Genomic DNA, 22555 nt, shown 5'->3' on the forward strand with positions numbered 1-22555 from the left:
AGTTCGGCACTTGAAGACCCGGGCTCAAGATAGATAGACAAAAATACTTTTGTAATACACACTAGATCTAGAGAGTTGGAGATCCAGAAAGGGCATTCCAAGAGCCCTTATAATACAATATACACACAGGAGTAGGGTATTACGCTCAGTGCGGCCCGAACCTGTATAAACCCCTTTGTTTCTCTCCATGTCCACCAGCCCGACCGGTTCCCATTTATTTCATCCCCAAGGCAGATTCAGAATCATCCCCCGGCCGAATCTCGAAGGGGATCCCTCCAGATCCCCGTTTGAGGAGTTCACCCTCTAACAACAGCCATGCTAAATTTTCTACAAGTTATGGGTATGACATATGAGATCCATAGTAATTATTTTTTTTAACATCAAAATATTAAGCTAAAATATCTTTTTAAAAACTCAATCATGTAGAATTTCCATCCGAACAAAATAACCCCAAATACCTGTGTCTCTCCTACCAAAGCTCCAGCCTCCCGGGTGCAGCTCGTGTCCATTTCCGTCGCCAACCCGGCCCCACACGCAGCCACCGTCACCGACAGTGGGCCCCACGTTCGTCGCTCTCCCGGCGAGCCGTGCCCGTCTGCTCTTCCCTCCCACCTCCACTCGCTCTTTCCAGCTCACTTCCTCTCTCATCTTCCACTGCTTGCTCGAGCTTCTCGTCTGGCTCTACCCAATTCCAACACCGCCACCTATAGATACTGCCACTCTCGCCGGCCAGCTGTCACCATTTTAGAGCATTCGAGCTAGCTGTGCAGTGAGAAATTGCCAGCGTATGACATGGCGCTTTGGCTGGCCAGAGCGTCCAAGCTGGCGCGCCGTGCCGCGAGAAGGCTCCCTCCGCTCCCGTCTAGCCACGGGGATACCACTCCATGCTTCTTGGGCTCACCTCCGCCGGATCTTGGACCGCCAGCGGCGGCGGAGTTCAGCCGTGGGTTCTGCTCCGTCCGGCGCTTCGCCGGTGAGAGCACCAGCATCGTGGAGAAACCGGAGAACGGGTTCGCCGGCGACGATCAGGTAGGCTTTCCACCAGACCACCGCACGTGCTGGTGTCTGACATGCTTCCTGATTTGTGTCTATTCTGTAATCTGGATCCGATAGATTAGCACGAATATGAAATTCTGAAACAACAATTTTGCTGTTCTTTTGGGGATCTTCAAGGATCATCCTGGATACTATACTAGATGACAGACATGCCTCAAAATATGCTTTCGAAAAGGTTTAGCGCTAGATAAAAAAAAAGAGAACATTTACCGTACACCATGATATTAAATGGTGGAGAGTATCATTATTATGATCCAACCGTCCATTTTAGTAGGTATTATTGTAATTATCTTAGTACCCTTAGGGATAATTACGTCATTGACTGACCGGACTTCGGACCTTCGTCACCCATACCAGCCGACGGAGGGTGAAAATCCTAATAAATGAAATGAACAGAACAAGTGAAAGCTTATCCGAGGAATAAACTAACATTTTAACCTTCCCTAATTAAACATATAATTTACAAGTTTCTCATGGTTTTTTTTTTTCAATCCTACCCTTATGATACCCATGATACTCTTTAATGATACCTATGATACTGGTGGGCGATAGGTTATCATTGGATCAATCTAAATCACCGGATGAAGGAAATGGACGGCATGCACTTATTTAGGTGTACCGTAAAAGTCTTCAAAAAAAGAGAGAATACGGTATCCTCTCCAGTTCCTTCTTGGTGTCATTTGTCAGTAGCTCGGTGCTTCTTTTCTCAAGCACTTCTTCCACTGCATTTGTCCTCTTCACTTCTCCCCTGAGATGCCGAGTTTCAAGTTTCGACACGCCAAGTTGTCTACTCGCGGCCAATTCTTTTCATGAACCTCCCATGCGTCGACGAAAAAAAGAAGAAGGAAAAGTTGGACATCACAATTGTGGATAGAATTGACAACAAGTACTAAACTATGCAGATAAGGATGGACGGGTCATTGCGTCAATGGGTTTGGTGTGGTTGACTGTGTTTCATAAGCTTATGGCTGCAAATAGAAACTTGTGTTTGCTACCAATCTACTACTGTTGTCAAAATAAATAACTAACTTATAGACTACCTCTGCTTTCAGAGTCGAAGGGTGATACCAAATGATTATGAGTCTCTCCTGGTCTTTACTGCTGTTGGTTTTATACACTTGTGATGCTCACTTTGCCATGGTCAAAGTGATCAGTTGTCTTCAATGGATAATTTGTCCATTGCCTCCAAGGTCAATGGTAGACTAATGTTGCTGTGCCTTTCAATTTCAGCGCAAAATTTGTTCGTATGTGTGACTCTTAATTTTTACTGTTACCATTTCAGGTACTAGACTTCCCTGGTGGGAAGGTTTCATTTGTTGCTGAAATGAACTTCCTTCCAGAGTCGCAAAGGGAAAGGGTCAACTGTTATCGCGTTCTTGATGATGACGGAAGAACTATATCTGGCAGTAGATTCCGAGAGGTACGCTGCTCACCGCTCCATAGTGAGGAATTCTCTTGAAATATGCTGCTAGAGAAGATCAGAAGATTTTGTTCTGAATGAATGTTACTCACTATTGTCAGGTCAGTAAGGAGGTGGCTCTGAAAATGTACAGCGACATGGTTACCCTCCAGATTATGGATACCATCTTCTATGAAGCACAGAGGCAGGGTAGAATCTCCTTTTATCTCACTTCCAATGGTGAGGAAGCGATCAACATCGCCTCTGCTGCTGCACTTACTATCGATGACATTGTGCTGCCTCAGGTTTGTTCAATTGCTCCAAAAAAGTTCAGCTTAATCTCGGAATACTACTGATACAAGTGATTTACCCACTGTCCTTTTCTTGGCTGGAACCTGTGGAGCCAAAATGTAGTACAGGGAACCTGGTGTTCTTCTATGGCGCGGCTTCACACTGCAAGAGTTTGCAAACCAGTGCTTCGGGAACAAGCTGGATTATGGTAAAGGGAGGCAAATGCCAATTCACTACGGATCGAGACGTTTGAATTATTTCACGGTCTCATCGCCTATTGCGTAAGTCGGAGTTAGATCTTTCATGTCAGAAAATTCTTGCAACTGAAGGACAGATTTTTCATTCCTGTTTGTTTCCCAGTACGCAGCTCCCTCATGCTGTTGGAGCTGCCTACTCTCTGAAGATGGACAAAAAGAACGCATGTGCCGTCACATATATCGGCGATGGCGGCACAAGTGAGGTAGATGAACAATCACCAGTCACTGATCAGTTACTTACTAGTACCTTGATACCCAGTGTTTCTGACAGATGAAAAATGTTCAGGGAGACTTCCATGCGGCACTGAATTTTGCAGCTGTTATGGAAGCACCGGTGATCTTCTTCTGCCGCAACAATGGCTGGGCAATCAGCACCCCAACTACTGAACAATTCAGAAGTACGAAAATGTGTCTCCGTGATGAATCATGGCCTTTACAAGTGATCGATGCAATGTTGGGTTAACATTCAAGTGCTCTTGCAGGTGATGGAGTGGTTATCCGTGGTCAGGCTTATGGGATCCGCGGTATCAGAGTAGATGGCAATGATGCTCTTGCTGTGTACAGCGCAGTCCATGCTGCCCGGGAAATGGCTATAACTGAAGGAAGACCAATCTTAGTCGAGGTCCACAATAGCTCAACGAAGTTGCATTACCTGAAACAACAAAACTTCAGAATATAATTGATCTGAGTATTGACTAGTGAACTTTCAGGCACTGACTTATCGAGTTGGCCATCACTCGACATCCGATGATTCAACCAAGTACAGGCCGGTTGATGAGATCGAGCATTGGCGCACATCAAGGGATCCCATTTCCAAATACAGAAAATGGGTTCAGGGGAATGACTGGTGGTCTGATGCTGAAGAATCTGAACTCAGGAGCAGAGTGAGACAAGAGGTAATATTGTTGCTGCACAAAGATTCAGTGTTTGTAGTGCACTGTGATACATGACATATGAAACTGCCTGTTAACAAATGTGCAGCTTCTTCAAGCCATTCAGGTAGCAGAAAGAACGCCCAAACCACCGGTTGCTGAGCTATTCACTGATGTTTATGATCAAATTCCTTCCAACCTACGCGAACAAGAGCAATCGCTGCGGGATACAATCATGAAACACCCTGCTGACTACCCAATTGATGTGCCTGTTTAGTTTTCTTGGCCTTAGATATGCGATGTCGTTGTGTAAGTATTGATGATTCAGGTACATAGCACTAATAAACAATAATAGTGATTCAGCCAATAAACTGCTGATCCAACAGGCTCTAAAATAATAATGCAGTCGGCTGATGTTCACAGCAACCTGATAGATGTACTATACTGTTGCTGATATTTATGGGGAATAATGCCATACTGAGATATTTCAACGGCAGCACAACATGCCTTAATATTTTTTTTAAAGCTGAATATAAAATATTTAGTTTTATAATATATCAGAAGTTCAGAACTAGAACCCCCTATCTCTCATATTATGCCTGTACTTTTGTCCCTGATGTAATTACAATCTTGAACTTATTTTATTTTGTTCCTCATATATACCAAAAATATGTTTGCTTATCTTTATTTTTTATATAGAATAATCATTATGAACCACATATATATGTAATAATCATTTATTCTATCATAGACCTGTTGCATGGCATGGGAGTCACCATAGTATTTGCTGAACCAAGATAATAAACTCGGTCAATTTTGACTAAGATTGTTCTTGAAAGATGAACAATGCACAAAACAAAGGCTAAGCCTGATTGGATAAACTCATATCTATTTATTTAGATAAAGGACATGTGACCGTCATATGGCTCACTCACAAGATATAACAGCGTGTGGTGCAACAAGTTGTACTTATTTGTACACGAGGTTGTGTAAACTAGTATTGTGATACAAATTTGAGATTTGGGATCAATTTGTTAGCTGCCACATGAGAGCAGCAGCCTAGTGCTCCTCTTTTATAACCTCTTGGACTGCCTTCAGAACTAATGACATTAAATGTTTATTTGTCGCAATAATGCCTCTGTCGAGATCAAGATGTCTACCTTTGGAGAAATCCAGATCATTTCCTGATGCATCTTTTACCATGCCACCAGCTTCTGCAAATATCAGAAACGGGTAAAATTAGCAAATAGATCATTTAATTGTTCAATTAATCATTTCCAGTGATATAACTATGTACCTATGACAACAATTGACCCAGCTGCATTATCCCAAACCGTTTCTATGTAACCTCTGTGTGGAATGCGCAGATAAATGGCACCATCACCACGTGCTAGAGCACCATATTTTGCTTGGCTATCCATTCTAACTGGAGGAGCTTGGACACCATGTTTCTAATAACATAAAAACAAAGTATTCACTTATATATTTATTGAGATCTCTAGACTAAGAAAATAATTGTCAAGGACCAATCTCTGCAATGGAGCTAGTCAAATCACGCTTGGAGTGTGATACTTCATAGGATTCAAAGAATAAGGCGTCGATTGTATTGTCGATAGAGCAAACACTAATCTAAAGCGTATGTTAGAAAAGCGAGGGTAAAACAAGAAAGAAATGAAAACATAGAAAAAGTGGAAGTGGGTATGACTCATGAATAAAATCAAAAGCGTTAATTACCTTTTGTGGCTTAGATCCCTCTAATGCCTCAACTTCAGCTCCACAACCAATTGTAGCATAAAAGAGGGAACCAAACTTGATCCCCAGAAGAGCCACCATTGTGTTTATTTGTTGATTTTAAAGCAAGATTTGGACATCCCAACACACCCAAAACAACTTTGCCCTCGTCAAGTAACCCAAGTGCAACTGCATATTGGTCCCCCCTTATGAAACTGCATCAAGTTTTCACAATAAGAATTTAGATTAGAACGGCATTTAGGCGGAGTAACGAAGGTGCTGCATTGTCATAGCTTTTAATCAAATGGAATAAAAAGTATTAAAATGACTTCTTGATCTATTCATAATCATTTGTTAAAAATATGAAAACTTTATTAAACTTACGCATTTCATATTTAACCAAGTTAATGTGTATGGAAAGGCAATATGCGATACTACTAAGGTTATCTCCAGCAACTACCTTAAATTTTCATCTTCAAAAACACTATTACAGTATCCCTTATTTTTTCATCTCCAGTAGCTACTCTATTTTCTACCTTCTACTCCTCTTTTTCTCTCTCCGGATCCGCTGTCAGCCTCTGTAAACAATACAGCTACAGCGTTGATACAATACTGCTACAGTACCAGACATTGTTTTCTTCCTCCGGACCTGACTCTGTCAGCAGTGTGCTACAGTACTACTACAGTGTTACTGGGTGCTACAGTTGTCCCACAGATTTGCAGCGCTCTTTCTCTCTCCGCTGTACTGTAGCGCATGGCACCGATTCTGCTGTTGTTGCTACAGTACACAAAACAGTACTCCGCAAAATCACTGTAGCAGCCGAATCTGAAAAATGGCTCCTCTGCTGGAGATGGCCTAAAAACTTCAACTTTGTGAAGCTGATGCATTTCGTGCATATAAAACAAATAGTTCCAATAATACAAAAGCATCATTTCATAAGTCAAGTCCCCCAGTGTTTCTAATTTACAGAAGAAGAAAAATGGCATATTGCTGTGTTCTCCCATCCCATGTCAACTTCTATGTCCATGTGTAACTGAAGTTATGGTAACTGATGTTATGACTTCCAAATGTATTAGTTTACTTAGACTAGATAGATCTAGGAAACCAGAGATGAGTTGTACATTGGTAAATGACTTGATTCGAGTATGCCAATCTAATTCGGCAGATCTACTTTTGTTGAATCTGAGCACCTGTATGGGATAAGCTGTAATCAGTGGTCAAACATGCAATGAATAGGTATTAGTTATCAAACTCACCCTTTAGTTCCATCTACTGGATCCAATATCCAATGTCACCCGGATGGACCTCCCACAGATTTTCCACTATCAATCGCAGAGAGCACACCTTCCTTAGATAACGGAATGTTGTATGGACCATCATTTACGATGGTTTCATTTACAAGTTTACTAATGTGTTCTAGAATTTCTTGAGCGCCATCTTTCCTCAAGTCTTCTGAATCCTGTGAAAGTACATCTCACTAATTAATTATAAGAAAGTACTTCTGTGTTCTGTGTACAATAACATAACGTAGGATCGAGATAGACGACTAGAGAGAGGTAAATGCGTGTCTAACAAATTTATTGCCAAATAGATAGCCTACTCCTTGTTCACCCAACGCAGCTCAAAAATATATAAACGGAAGCATAAACTTTGAGACAAAGCGAGAAAGAAAATTCCAAAGCAACATGATACTATAGATGGAATATGAACCATATGATCTATTCAAGACTATTCCATATGCCTTGTGCACAAAAGCTTGAAACTTGAACGAAGAACGAAATAAAAAGATTGTTACCGAAAAAATAACTCTCTAAGTTGATGATCTAGAGGCAAGGAGATTCAAGACCCTCTTAAATACATGAGTATATGAACGTTTATGCCTCTAACAATAAGAAGAACAACTTTCCAAGATTGAAAAATCACAGCTCAAAGGCAAAAACGAAAATTAACAAGAAAATAGAAAAACTTACACCAAAGGGAAGGGAACTAAATTGGAGACTAGAAGGAGATAAACACATGCGAGAAAATAAACTTCATTTAGCACAGAAGTCAGCCCTATTTTCGGCAGATTACAAAATTATTTCTCCCACAGAAACTCTAGCCTATTACAAAGACTAAGCGTATCATCCCATCTCCTCCAAAATCTATTACTAGGCTCTCAAATGGCTAGCTTACCTTCTCTGTACAACCCTACCCCTTTATTTATAGATCTAAGACGGTGTCTTGACCTTTAAGTTTCCTTGTTCTCAAAACACCCATCACTGATTTATATTCGGCGTAGTACTCATACTGGAACTTACGAGCAAGAATTGCTCTATCAATCACCATCTACTTTAGATATATCTTCTGAAACTTTTTTCAAATCCAAAAGTCCAGTATCTTCCTCCAAATTAGTGAATTAGGAGGGGTTCTTTTGTGTAGAAAAAGAAATAACAGTGCAATCTTTAAAACTTGCATTTGAAATGTGAAATATTTATACAAAGGGGGAGGGATCAAGACAATGCAGCAGGGTTGGTTATCTAATTGTCTAGTCAAGCATGAGGTGGTTCATAGATCTTTGGGCTTCGATCACCAAGGAATAGAGACTTTACAAATAAAAGCAAGGGATTGGGATTACATTGCTATCATTTTATATGTATATGGTTACAATTATTTACGTTCCCAATGTGCTTATGATGTAGCACCCGGTGGATCTTTAGCTAGCGTGTATCATCTTACGAGAATACAATATGATATAGATAACCCAGAAGAAGTATGCATAAAAGTTTTTGCCCAAAAGGATAATCCTAGAATCCAGTCTGTCTTCTGGGTTTGGAGAAGTGCCGATTTTCAAGAACGCGAGTCTTATGATATGGTGGGAATTTCTTATGATAATCATCCACGCCTTAAACGTATCTTAATGCCTGAAAGTTGGATAGGCTGGCCCTTACGTAAGGACTATATAATAGGTATTTCGTTTCGTCTAGGAATAGAATGTAAAAATATTCCTTGACTTGAATAAAATCCGGAGTTGTGTTGTATAAGTGAGCATGAATTTATTATCATTCAATGAGCATCTTGTATTTCATAGAAATTGGAGGTTATATAGTCCTTACGTAAGGGCCAGCCTATCCAACTTTTAGGCATTAAGATACGTTTAAGGCGTGGATGATTATCATAAGAAATTTCCACCATATCATAAGACTCGTGTTCTTGAAAATCGGCACTTCTCCAAACCCAGAAGACAAACAGGATTCTAGGATTATCCTTTTAGGCAAAGACTTTTATACATACTTCTGGGTTATCTATACCATACTGTATTCTCGTAAGATGATACACGCTAGCTAAAGATCCACCGGGTGCTACGTCATAAGCACATATCCAATTTCTCGATTGAATAGAAGCCCAAAGAGGTGCATATGGTACTCAAATAAGGATAGGAAAGATATGTCAAAAGCAGGTCTGATTACACCTATTCCTAATCCTAAATAGAATGTAAGGACGTAGGGATTTCTACGTAAACAGAGTATCCTATTTCCATAGGCTCGAATGACCACTTCTCATAATAAGAATGTGCACGGTCTGGTCCGGTATGGAATGAACTTATAATCTGATGATCGAGTCGATTCCATGATTATAAGTTCATAACCCTAGCACCCATTCCCATTTTTGGCGGAACAGATCTACTAATTCTCCTACCTACCACCGAAATAGATCTACCCATCACCAATAATACACTCCTACCTACCACCAGAGCATTTTGGTCCATTTTTCGCTCCGTCAATCGAACGGCCATAGCTTTTTCACGACTTAGCTTCGCCTCGACGCAAGCTTCGCGATGATGCCATATGACCCTCCAGTCTTCCCGCGGTTTTGTGACCAAACCGCAAAACCCTAGCACGCTTTTCAAAGTGTGACTAGCCGTCACTTGCTTTGCCTCAAACAAGCGCTCTGATATCGACGTGTGTCTTTCATCTTACGATCTTTACTGTCAGCAAGTCTCTCTCACTCTCGATCCCTTAGGCTACTTTGTCACTTATACCGGTATCTTCGCTTGATTTTATCAACACGTCGTCTTCATCAATCACATCATGCTTTGCTTGACCTCCACGTGTACTGCTAGTATCACTCTTCCGCCCGGCCTCCTTGACCGTCCGACACCAAACACCCGCTTGGCCCTAATCATCCCGTCGTCGACCGCTAAGTTACATCCATCATCTGCACACCATGAAACAAGCAAACATATTTCTCCCACTCCAAAACCATCTCCAGGTTAGTTCAAAACAAAAATCCTAAAATTAAAGTACATCATGCAGAAATCGTGAACACCGGATGCTCCTGTATGTTCATCCTCTGAACACCGGACCATTCAGTGAGTATAACTCTTTCTGCGCACTGAAAATTTGCTCTATGCAATAATTAGTCTGGTGATATACTCTGGTATGCACATTGTCCACCACCGGACAATCTGGTGCACAAAAGTCTCTCATGCACTAAAAAATTGCTCTCTGCAAAAAAAGATCGAGTGTACTCTCCGGTGTTCACATAACTCATCACCGGACTGTTCGGTGAGTACAATTCACTAGAACTTAGTTTGGATCCTTCTCTGCTGGAAATAGTCCAAAGCAACTAACACCGGACCATCTAATGCATATTTCAAATTTTGCCGCTAAACTGAAAACCTTCGGCGTCAGCATCAGCACCACATCGGATCATCGAGTGAAGCCAATTTCCTAGGCACTTGATAATCCGGTGAGAGTAAATCACTTAGACTCAGAGAAAATCATTCCAGTTTCATTATCCTTCAACTCGAGTTAATTATGAATAAGAACAAGAATCAACAAACACATGCTAACCAAGTCCAACTCAATTCAAGCATTGTCAATGACTCATCACACATAGCAACCAATGCACTTATTCACTAAGTTTCTCACATAACATAACAAACCAAAACCCAATCTAGGAGAAATTAGGTGGTTTTTTATTAAGAAGAAATAGACACCTAAATTCGAGTTAAAATAGACTCGAACCGGATGATGGGGGTTTACAAGTTACAACAACCCCACGCCCCCCCCCCCCCCCCGGACTGAGCCTCAGTTCCTTCAATAACATAACAAAGAGAAGCATATGTTGGTTTTCAGCTACTTGAAAAGGAATGAGAAGGTAGTTCCATCTACAGGACCAGACTTACTAATACTTGTGATCCTGGTCATCAAACCAAAATGAGCAATAAAATCAAGTTCAGAAGAAGCACAAGTTCCATATGTTTTATTTTATTTTTCGAAAGAGATCCATATAGTAACTAGAACTGATGACGAACATATCATTGACATGCTCTCCACATTCTTTTATAAATTACAACAACTCCAGTACCAACAATTACCATAATCTGTGATTGTCACAGGAGTTATGTCTGCCTTCGATTGAACGTCAGACTGCAAGATGTCCCGCTGCACTCTCCGAAGAAACAGTGGGAAACACAAACCAAGAAGAAACAAGTAAATACAATGGCAATCCAAACAGACAAACAAACTACAGTAAATTGTTTAACACATTCAGCTATTTCCATCTCAATATCAAATGCCTACTTGATCCATAACGCAAGGCCTCATTTCCCCCAATGCAAGCCCCTGTTGGAAATGCCGGCTCAAGAACACAAACACATGTGAGCAGGAAACACAAGAATTATTTGTGCTGCGCTTAACTTGTCACTGCTTTTCTATTTTCTCTTTTTATTTATAAGCCAAATAGTAGGTCTCACAATACAAACGGCACACTACCATGCAGAAACGTTACCCAGGACACTAATGCTACTAATGCCCACTAATTGACTATTAATGCAGACTTGAATGCTCGCTGAATGGAGCCCATGCAGAAATTAAGCACCTACTTAACTCATCCTAATGTAGAAAATGAAATGGCCATGCAATACTAAATTCCATGCACATGCAGAAAGAAACGGAAATGTAACTAAGTCTGCTCAGGATTAAACGTGCAACAAACTCCCCCTAATCCTGATGCAGTTCTTTGATGTTGATGATGCCAATCTTCGCGCGGAGTTCCTGAAACTTGACATGACCAAGGGACTTGGTGAGAATATCACCAAGCTGCTCAGCTGTTCCAATGAACTCAACGTCGATCTGGCCTTTTTCTGCACACTCCCGGATGAAATGTAACTTTGTGTCGATGTGCTTGCTCCGGTTGTGATGCACTGGATTCTTGATTAACGAGATTGTGGACTTGTTGTCCACCTTCAGGACTGACACGCTGGGCTCTGAGCTGAGCATGTCACTCAGAAGCCGTGCCAGCCAAACGCCCTGGCACGCCGCGGAGGCCGTGGCGATATATTCTGCCTCGCAGGACGACAGTGCCACCACCTTCTACTTGGACGACTGCCAGGTGATGGGGTTGTCGTCGAGGAAGAAGATCATCCCAGAGGTGCTCTTCCTATCATCGATATCGCCGGCCATGTCACTATCACTGTATCCCAACAGACATGGCCACACACTCTTCTTCTTCCTGGCCGTGTAGAGAACACCCAATGTTCTTGTCCCAGCAACATAGCGCAGTGTGTGCTTGACGGCGACGAGGTGCTCTTCACATGGCGCCTCCATGAAGCGGCTGACGTAGCCTATTGAGTAGGCCAGGTCTGGTCGAGTGTGGACGAGGTACCGGAGGCTTCCGACTAGACTCCGGTAGAGAGTAGCATCGACTGGCGGGGATGAGCTCGACTTGCTGAGCTTGAGGCGTACCTCCATTGGAGTCTGACAAGGGTTGCAGTCCACCAGCCCAGCCTTCTCCAGAATCTTTAGCACGTAGGCGGATTGCCCGAGCTTGATGCCGTCTGGGCTTTGCTGCACCTCGATGCCGAGGTAGTACTTGAGCGCTCCCAAATCGCTCATCCGGAATAAGTTCTTCATCTCCCCCTTGAACTCGAGGATGCCGCTGGTGTTGTCACCGGTGATGATTAAGTCATCGACGTAGACGTCCACAATCAGCCAACTCCCACTTTCACCTCGCGTGTACATTCCATGCTCGGAGCTGCTACGATGAAACCCGAGTGTGAGCAAAGTGGCGTCCAGCTTCTCGTTCCAGGCACGCGGTGCTTGGCGGAGACCGTAGAGCGCCTTGTGGAGACGTAGCACCTTGTTCTTGTGCTTGTTGTCGATGAAGCCGGGCGGCTGCGCGACGTACACCTCCTCCCGGAGATCACCATTCAAGAATGCCGACTTGACATCCATATGGTGAACCTCCCAGGATTGATGCGCGGCGATGGAGAGTAGGAGTCACACTGTCTCCAGATGGGTAACAGGAGCGAAGACCTCATCGAAGTCCACCCCCTGTCGTTGGATGTAGCCCTTGGCGATGAGACGTGCCTTGTGCTTCACAATGTTTCCATGCTTGTCACGCTTTACTTTGTACACCCACTTTAGGCCGATCGGTGGTGACTTGTAGGGAGATCAACACGGCTCCAGGTCTTGTTATCAGTAATGGAGTCCATCTCCTCCTGCATTGCCTTTCGCGAGCTGTCGCTTTGTTCTGCTTCAGCGAAGCTGCTTGGTTCCTCAGCGCTCACCATGTGAAGCTCGTCAAGGTCAAGTTGGCGCGGTGCGTACCCTCGTAGCGTTGTCGGACCGATGATGTTGTCAATGGTGCGGTAGAGCTGAGGAGCATCATCATTAGCATCCGCATCAAGCCCGGAGTCATGCGTGGGTGGCGTGATATGTTCGATTGCCACCAGAGTTCTATCCGCTGCACCCACAGGTGTTGCCGGCGGAGGTGTTCGGCCATGGTTCGGGGAGCTCATACGCGTGTCACGCGTTGGCTCCCTGTTGATCACGTACTCCATAATGAAGGAGTCGTCGCCATTTGCCTCATGCTCCTCTAAGCTCCATTTCCACTGCGCCAATTCGTCGAACACAACATTGCGCGTCACGTGCACACGCTTGTTGACGGGGTCGTACACCCGGTACGTCTTGGACCCGCTTTCGTAGCCGACGAAGATCATTGGAGTGCTGCGGTCGTCAAGCTTCTTTAGGTGAGACTTCACGTTCTTGACATGCGTGACACAACCGAAGGTGCGAAGAAAGTGCACCGCCGGCCGCTCGCCATGCCAGGCCTCATATGGCGTCTTCCCGTTGACGCTTCGAGTCAGCGCACAGTTGAGGATGAAGATGGCGGTGGAGACGGCCTCACCCCAAAAAGTTCGGGGGAGGCCCTTTGCCTTCAGCATGCATCGGGCCATAGCGACCATTGTCTGATTGCGGCACTCAACAACCCCATTCTGTTGCGGAGAATAGGGGGCCGTGAGCTGCCGCTGAACACCACGCTCGGCGCAGTAGTCTCCAAACTCCACCAACGTGAACTCGCCGCAGCGATCGGTGCGGAGTACTTTGAGCTTCCTTCCCGACTCCACCTCCGCCATGGCCTGGAACTGCCTGATTGCCACTGGAGCTTGGTCCTTGCTTGCGAGGAGACTAAGCCACATGTAGCGGCTCAAGTCATCCACCAGCAGGAAGTAGCGACTGCCGCTTGGCGTCGTTGGCGTGATCGGCCCGCAGAGGTCGCCGTGCACAAGGTCGAGGACGTGCTCTGCGCGATACTTCGCTAGCTTGGGGAAGGATGCTCGCCTTTGCTTCCCGGCGAGGCAGCCATCGCAGACTTGATCAATGTGATCAATCCGCGGCAGCCCTCGTACCATGGCCTGCTTGGAGAGCTTGCGCAGGGACTGGAAGCTGAGGTGCCCGTACCTCGCGTGCCAGCGCCATGCCTCCTCTAAGCCTCTTGCCGACAGACACACTGGTCGCACAATGTCGAGGCTGAGCATGTACAGCCTGTTGGGGGAGGGCCGCACCCTCGCCAGCAGTCGTCGATCCGTGTCCCAGATCTGTAGGACGCCGCCGTCGACCAGCACCTTGCAGCCGTTCTCGTCAAGCTGGTCGATGCTGATGATGTTGGTGGTGAGCCGGGGAATGAAGTACACCCCGTGAGCGCGTGGTGCTCACCGGTCTTGCAAGCGAACAAGATCGTGCCACGCCCCTCGATGTCGACGATGGAGCCGTCACCGAACTTGACAGTGCCTCAAATTCCGGAGTCGATCTCGGAGAAGGCAGCGCGCGACCTGGTCATGTGGTTCGTGGCACCGGTGTCAAGGTACCACATCCAATCGTCGCGGTCCTCCTCTTGATCTAGCTGTACGAATACCTTTGCCTCGACCAGCTGCGGAGTGGACGTGCTGGGCGACGCGACACAAGCCTTGGCCATCAAAAGTGTGGGCTCATCGTCGTCGCCCTGTGTCAGGTGGGCCTCGGCCCGCTTCGGCTTGTTGCGGCAATCCTTGGCCCAATGGCCATATTTGCCGCAGTTCCGACATTGGTCCCGGCCACCTCCTTGGCCGGACGTGTTGGCGTTGCCATCGCGTGGCCCGTTGCCGCGTTCGCGCCCACGGTTCTTGCCATGACGACGATGGAAGCCGCCATTGCCGCTGCTACTGGATCCTCCTTCGCCATCGCGCTTCTTCATGCGAGCTAGCCACTCCTCCTCAGTGAGGAGTAGCTTCTGCCCGCCATTGCCGCTCGTAGAGCCGAGCTTGTACCTCTGCTCCACAGCGCGCAAGCGACCGGTCACCTCCTCGATCGAGATCATGCTCAGATCAAGGAGGGTCTCGATGGAGATGGCGACCTGCTGGAGACATTTTGGAACGACCTGCAGAAATTTTCTCACCACCTCAACATCAGTGACTTCGTCCCCCAGTACTCGGAGGTTGTTGGCGAGGCTTGTGATCCTCATGGCAAAGTCGTCGACAGACTCGCCATCCTTGAACTCGATCTCGCCGAGCTCGCGTCGCAGCTTCTGTGCGTTCGCCTCTCTAACACTCTCGACGCCGACGCGCATCGTCTTGATCGCGTCCCAAGCGTCCTTGGCGGTGTCCTTGATGACGAGAGTGGACAACATCTCCGATGGCACGGCGCGGAGAATGGCGGACAGCGCCAGCCTATCGTCGCGGCAGTCACCGCCACCGGGTTCGATTGCTTCCCAAAGGCCTTGCGCTTGCAAGTTCACCCGCATCACGAGGGCCCACTCGGTGTAGTTCGTCCGTGTGAGCATGGGATAGACCACCGAGCCTGATGCCTCCTTGACGACGCGCTGCACGACCATCTCGCGGCCACCGTCGTCACGGTGCCGTGGTCGACGCGGATGAGGTGACGGTGAGCGGCGTCCTCGGCGCGGAGGAGTCCTCGACTGTGCGCCCCTAGAAGCCCACGATGACATAGCTGCCCCTGGATCAACAACACAAGCTCTAATACTAAATGTTGGAAATGCCAGCTCAAGAACACAAACACATGTGAGCAGGAAACACAAGAATTATTTGTGCTGCGCTTAACTTGTCACTGCTTTTATATTTTCTCTTTTTATTTATAAGCCAAACAGTAGGTCTCACAATACAAACGGCACACTACCATACAGAAACGTTACCCAAGACACTAATGCTACTAATGCCCACTAATTGACTTATTAATGCAGACTTGAATGCTCGCTGAATAGAACCCATGCAGAAATTAAGCACCTACTTAACTCATCCTAATGCAGAAAATGAAATGGCCATGCAATACTAAATTCCATGCACATGCAGAAAGAAACGGAAATGCAACTAAGTTTGCTCAGGATTAAACGTGCAACAGCCCCAACGATTCAGAAATTTATAAACTAAGTTCATCTGATCAAATTAAAATTTAACTAAGTGCAAATGTACCACCCAGGCACCCAACTACAAACCGGATCCCAGAAGGAAAAGGCGGGAAACAGAGTGAAAGATCTGGGAGGAAGCACATAACCTGGCAGAGGCAGACGGCGAGGGCGATGGCCTTCTTGGCGGCAGCAAGCTCTGCCCCGTACGGGTTGCCGGCGACCTCCGGAGGCTGGGACATGGCGGAGGTGCGGTGCCGGAGCTAATGGAGTCAAAAGAAAAGTAAGGGCATGTTTGGCCGTGCTCTCCTACAGAAATTTCTCCTAAACGGTATTTTGTAGTTTTTAGTTTTTGAAGTGATTTTTTAAAATTAACTATATACTAAGAACTAAAAAAATCAACTTCTTTTAATTCACTTCTCCTACATAATCATTTTCTCTGTAAAATTATCTTAGAGAATCGTTAGAAAATTACTTTCAGTCACATAATCATTTTTCCCGTAAAATCACTTCGCCAGAGAATTTGGATGGGGAAAAGTTATAACAACTAGACCCTAAATTGCACTAGGACGCAAAAAATTGAGAACAACTTTGGTTTTTTTGTTATCTCAAACAACTTTGTTTTTTTTATATCAAATAACTTTGGTTAGCTGTGATATGTGGCTCTGATTTAATTTTTCTTCCTCATAAGGCTACTATTTTTTCCTTGGAATTTAAGATGCATTCTAAAGGTTGCAAATGAAGGTTCAATCTCGAGGCATTCTAAAGTTTTTTACATGCCCGTTCATAAGCATATGATGTTCGATGAAGTACTCATGATGATTTAAAACAAATATTTGGTACATTACCCTTTGTTTGACAGTCACTTCCATTGCCACTCTGAGCTTAAGTGTCATACGCGTCGTCATTACCCTTTTTATTATGTCATTATTTTTTTGTCGAATATGCGGGGAGGCTCCATTGAGCACATGGTCGTTGCGATGCTTCCAAACAAAATAATCCTTTTACAAAATCTAATCAAATCTTGCTAAGGACTCGGCAAAAGATCCGATTTCCTGATGCAGGAAAACCAGTTCAGGCCACTCTGAATTTATGATTGCATTCTAAGTTTGGAAAATGAAGGTTAAAATGTGCAACACAGCTCTCTTCCTCAGCTTCTGCTCCAAATTTCTATCACTCGATAACTCACATCAAACAGTACAAATACAGGCCCTACTTGGCTTGACATTCATATATACCTTCAAAGGTTAGTGTCAGCAATCAAAACCAAATCACTATTTTAAATAATCTAATCAAATCTTGCTATAGAATCGGCAAGAGATCCGAATTTCCAGATGCAGAAGACGAGTCCAAGGCTCAAGCAAATTAAGTGAGATGAGAGGTACTGCATAATTATTAATGATGATAAAAATGCGAGTAGCCTTCAGATTATAAGCATATACAGTTGCCATGTGCCAAAACAGGGCAGTTGTACCAAATCATCTATACTGACAGTACCAAATCATCAATACTGACATATGCAGTTCCACGGTTTCCTTAAGCATTTAGCCAGTTAAATTATTTGGACTTGTATACTGAAGCAAATTGAATGAACTTCTCCGATTGTTTTTGTTCAGTAAAAAGAGTGGTGCCTGATCACCCATTGGGTAGATGTAACAAATACGGTACAACATGAAATTGCAATGTCACAACGAAAGGCTGTGCCCCTGTATGACACAGTACGAATGGGAAACAGTATTGCAACTAACATTTTTGTTGATCACTATAACAGCTACAAGAGGGAAGCAGCCTGGTTTTTCTCCTTGATAGACTCTTGGACAGCCTTTAGGAGCGACGGCATCAACTGCTTGTTTGTTGCGATGATGCCTGTGTCAAGATCAAGATATCTCCCTTTGGAGAAATCCAAATCATTTCCTGCAGCATCTGTTACTATACCTCCAGCTTCTGCAAAAACAACAGACAGCAAATGTAAGTAAATATAACTCTTTGAATCGTTCTTTTGTGAAGGAAAAAAAGGGGGAGAGCTTCATACCTGTCACTACAATTGAGCCAGCTGCATGGTCCCATATCTTCTCTCTATAACCTGTGTGTGGAAAGCGCAAGTAAATGGCACCATCACCTCGGGCCAGAGCACCATATTTTGCTTGACTGTCAATTCTAACAGGAGGAGCTTGAACCCCAAGTTTCTGATAGCATTCAAACACTGGATTACTTATGTAACTCTCGTGGACTTGGACTAAGCAAAGAATAGTTTGGGACCAACCTCTGCAATAGAGCTAGTCAAATCATGCATGGAGTGAGCACTTTCATAGGATTCGAAGAATGAGGCATTGACTGGATTTTCGGTGGAGCAAACACTAATCTAAAATTACAGTTAGCCATGAGTGAGTAAAAACCCTAAAGTTTGAAACTTAGTTAGCTAAAAAGTGAGCACAAATATAAAAAATTTAAACCCAGAGCCGAGGAAGTAGGTTAAAGTCATCATATCAAATAAAAGAGCTACCTTTTGTGGCGGAGAGCCATCTAGGGACTCTACTTCAGCCCCACAACCAATTGTAGCAGAAAACAGGGCACCAACTTGATCCCCCGAAGAGCTACCATTGAGGTTGCTTATTGATGACAAAGGAAGATTTGGACAAGCCAATACACCCAAGACAACTTTACCTTCATCAAGCAGAGCTAGTGCAATTGCATACTGGTCACCCCTTAAGAAACTGATTCAAGTTATAGAAACAAAGTTTGGATGAGGAAAGGGCATTTATTAGCATGATGGGGAAACAGTAGTAGCAAAAGGCGGTACAAAATATGCCATTATTTTATCAACAAAAGGGGAAAATGAATGACAGAAAAAAAATCTTTTCAGACAGTGGTAAACTGCCAATACGTGTTTATGACTGATCGCACTACAATGATTAATCAGAATCTAGTGTAGGAAAGAAGCCAAGTGGGAATTTGGTGTGGTCAGTTCGCCACCAATATCATCACTTTACATTTCTTATTTGGAAGGAGAACCACACATGGTGTGCTCAGAAGTAGTTCACGAAATTTCCTTAGTAGATCCACACTTCAACTAGGTATCATTTTGCAGGTTCCACAGCATTCATCATTCTGGTACTAGGTGGTTCTGACACATGTCAGATGTTAGTGTCGTTCCTACCAAATTGTTTGTGCTATGGTATGTCAAGGGAAAAAGGATTTTCCAATGTTGCAATTGGAAAGTACCAATTTGATGTGCTATTCTTTACTATTTTCATGACTAATTTTTAATCTAATGAAATTAATCTGTGTCATCTGTGCCTAGCCTATGGTTAACATGAAAACAGAGTGGAATATGGATAACTACTGAACTTTATCAGTGTTTTTGTATTTTAAGTAAAAACAAAAAAACAAATTAATGTAACACTAGTATTTACTATGTAGAAGCTTGCATCATTTATAGAAAAATGACATATTGCCATGTCTGTCCATGACTCTATGCAATATTGAATTTATCGGTTTAATTTAGTGCATTCTAGGAAAACTGAGAAGGAAATGTTTCAATTATACGTTAATAATAAAGGAATACATAGCAATGAATGAATGCATCTTAGTGTGCAGACATTAGAAAAATAGAGACATTAGAAAAATAGAGAGATAGGTCAGCAACTCCAGTCTGAAATGATAAATGTATGGTGTCTGTTACCTTATTCTATTATAAAGGAGCATATGAAAGCAGCAACACTTAGTTTAGACCAGCCGGAAGACATAGAAAAATCTATAGTAGATGGTGCAGCAAATGGTGGAAATAATCCGGCATTTTATTGCAGTACAAGGATCTGAAACCTGTTGGTTCAAGTTATCAAACTCACCCTTTTGTCCCATCGATTGGATCTAGCACCCAATGTCGTCCGGATGGGCCTCCCTCAGACTTTCCATCATCAATCGCAGAGAGGATACCTTCCTTGGAAAATGAGATGCTATATGAACCATCATCAAAGATGGTTTCATTCACAAGATCAGTAATATTTTCCAAAATTTCTTCAGCACCATCTTTTCTCAATTCTTCCGAGTCCTACATAAGCATTTGGTGCCAATTAATTACAAAAATACACATGAATTCTTCACGAAACAAGTAAATAGAAAAAAAATATAATTACCTCCTCAGCCACCAATGAAAATGAGTCAGATTGTACTTCCATCTTCAAGGCAAGACTGACCAATATTTGAGATCCTACATGTGCGAAAGAAATGTAGTAAGTAAACAGCAAGCTGGGAAACAACAAGTTTCATACATTAACAATGACTGACGAACAACATATCATCCCGAGTGTTCTTTCCATCCCTAGCCAATCCTCATTCCTAACATCTCTAAAAATATTAGAAAGCTACTCAACTAACTCCAAATTATGGTTTTCGCACTACCATCAACAATTCAGAAATACAGGCACTTGCAGATGGACATTTGCAGGATCAGCATGTACCATAATCGGCCACCGTGACAGGACTTTTGTCTGCCTTAGACTGAACGCCAGATTGCACAATGTCTTGTTGCACCATCTGGGGAGGAAAAAACACACAGATTGATAGCAATAGATTCGAACTGCAGAAGCAAGCATCCAAACATGAAAACAGAGGATTCAATTATCCTATTGGAAGGCTTTGAGCCCCGAATGTAGTAGTAAGCTGATAATCACAGCCAAGACTACCCACAGTCATACTATCCTATACCAGAATCCAAATTTGAGATCAACTAAAAACCATGGATACATTGCAGCAGTTGTTATGCCCTCAAATACGTTATAGCGAGATGGATAATGAACGGTAGGGCACGCTCTACTGCTCGTTTCTTCTCCATTCCACGCGGACAAAACACAAGAATTCAGACTGTTGCGGGAAGGTAATTTTGTCTTGTCAGTGTAAATTGAAATCCAAATCGATGAGTAATCACGAACTAGCAGCGCTTCCCCACCTCCAGGGCACCGAGCACTGAGAATGGAAGGGTGGGAGGGGGAGGAGAGAGAGAGAGAAAAAAAAAAGGAAAGTACCAGCAATACGACAGTCGCACCGCACGAGGGGTGGAAGAAAGAGAGAACCGAGGAGGAGGGGCAGGGGGCACCTGGCAGAGGCGGGCGGCGAGTGCGACGGCCTTCTTGGCGGCGGCGAGCTCCGCGGCGTAGGGATTCCCGGCGGGGGCCGACGACGACATGGCGGACGCGGTAAGGAGAGGCGGCTGGCACCCAGGCCGGAGGCGCGGTGGAGCGGAGGCGAACCGGCGGTAGGTGGGGAAGGGAGGATAAGGGAGGCGAGCAGGAGGCGAGTTGAGAACTCGGGAGGAGATGGAGGAGGCGAGGAGCGCGTGCGGGAGGAGGCCCACGCGCGGAGCCATTGTTGGACTTGAGGAGGCGTAGGGGTGGGGGTGAGAGATGAAGTTGCCTGCGCGCGCAATCGAACGGCCCATGAGCCGCCCGTCGTTACACATGCACTGCATCGATGGGCCTGAGCCCATGGAAATTTCCTCCGACACGTCCAGAAATGGGATTTTTTGTTTATATTTTTTCTTAAATATTTGCAAGAATACACATCCGTTTGGAAAAATCGCAGAAGTAGCCTACCGTCACCCGTCCATCGGGCGAGATCAAGTTCTCACCCGATGAATGAGTGACACCTTGTAGGTCCTACCTGTCAGGTAATAAAAAATCGATAGACATGCGAGGCCATAAGGTGTCGCGTGGTTAGTGGACGAGATCTTAATCTCGCATGCTGAACGGCTGAGATCCTATGTTATTAGGTTCACCAAAACATATTGCCTACTGGTTGAGCGAGTACTTTTCGTGTGCATTGTTCACACAGCCATGTCTCGTGTGGGTACGTTTGTGTGCTTTCATATTTTTTTTATTTAAATCTCAATTTATCTGAGAGTAAAATTTGAATTCAAACAAATTCAATATGCACAATCAATTTACAAAAGTAGTGCATCTTGAATTTATTTGAATTCAAATTGAATTAAAAAGAGAATATCAAATTAAATTAAAAAGAGAATATCACATGAAATGATAAAAATACAAATAAATAGAGCATTACAAAGTAACTCACTTTTTCACCAAATAATCTAGGGTTGAAAATATTTTTTATAAATTATTACATTATATGATAAGAATATTAGTGAATTTTCCCTGATTTTTGGAATTTATTCAAGGCATTAAAAATTTCTATAATTTATAAAAGTAGGGTGCTTTGGAGAATTTTAATTAAACATTGGCTTAGGCTTTTTGGATCAAACCAATTAAAATGAGTTGCTAGTAAG

General features: G+C 44.0%; 3 protein-coding genes across 4 annotated transcripts; 1 reads left to right on the top strand and 2 right to left on the bottom strand.

The window, feature by feature from the left end:
• The first annotated feature begins 606 nt into the window (after window positions 1-606).
• Window positions 607-4382, top strand: LOC133905338 (2-oxoisovalerate dehydrogenase subunit alpha 2, mitochondrial-like). 2 transcript variants are annotated; one of them, XM_062347107.1, is made up of 9 exons: window positions 607-1029; window positions 2339-2476; window positions 2578-2760; window positions 2870-3027; window positions 3107-3206; window positions 3275-3401; window positions 3486-3625; window positions 3714-3899; window positions 3985-4382. In XM_062347107.1, exons 1-9 carry the CDS (start codon window positions 793-795, stop codon window positions 4150-4152), a joined length of 1437 nt encoding a protein of 478 aa, XP_062203091.1. In that variant the 5' UTR covers window positions 607-792; the 3' UTR covers window positions 4153-4382. The 2 variants fall into 2 exon arrangements, with proteins under 2 accessions (XP_062203091.1, XP_062203092.1); XM_062347108.1 differs by having other exon boundaries at window positions 3290-3401.
• A 552-nt stretch (window positions 4383-4934) lies between these two features.
• On the bottom strand, window positions 4935-5708 carry LOC133904482 (3'(2'),5'-bisphosphate nucleotidase-like). The gene is made up of 3 exons (XM_062345997.1): window positions 5610-5708; window positions 5173-5326; window positions 4935-5089 (listed from the first exon to the last, which is right to left on the bottom strand). Exons 1-3 carry the CDS (start codon window positions 5706-5708, stop codon window positions 4935-4937), a joined length of 408 nt encoding a protein of 135 aa, XP_062201981.1.
• Window positions 5709-17847: 12139 nt separating this feature from the next.
• LOC133904845 (3'(2'),5'-bisphosphate nucleotidase) lies at window positions 17848-21663 on the bottom strand. Its single transcript, XM_062346437.1, has 8 exons — window positions 21368-21663; window positions 20733-20808; window positions 20409-20482; window positions 20121-20323; window positions 18776-18986; window positions 18536-18634; window positions 18305-18458; window positions 17848-18216 (listed from the first exon to the last, which is right to left on the bottom strand). Exons 1-8 carry the CDS (start codon window positions 21635-21637, stop codon window positions 18044-18046), a joined length of 1260 nt encoding a protein of 419 aa, XP_062202421.1. The 5' UTR covers window positions 21638-21663; the 3' UTR covers window positions 17848-18043.
• Window positions 21664-22555: the final 892 nt, after the last annotated feature.

This window comes from Phragmites australis, chromosome 22 (genome assembly GCF_958298935.1).
Source record: "Phragmites australis chromosome 22, lpPhrAust1.1, whole genome shotgun sequence".
In the NCBI taxonomy this organism is placed as follows: domain Eukaryota; kingdom Viridiplantae; phylum Streptophyta; class Magnoliopsida; order Poales; family Poaceae; genus Phragmites; species Phragmites australis.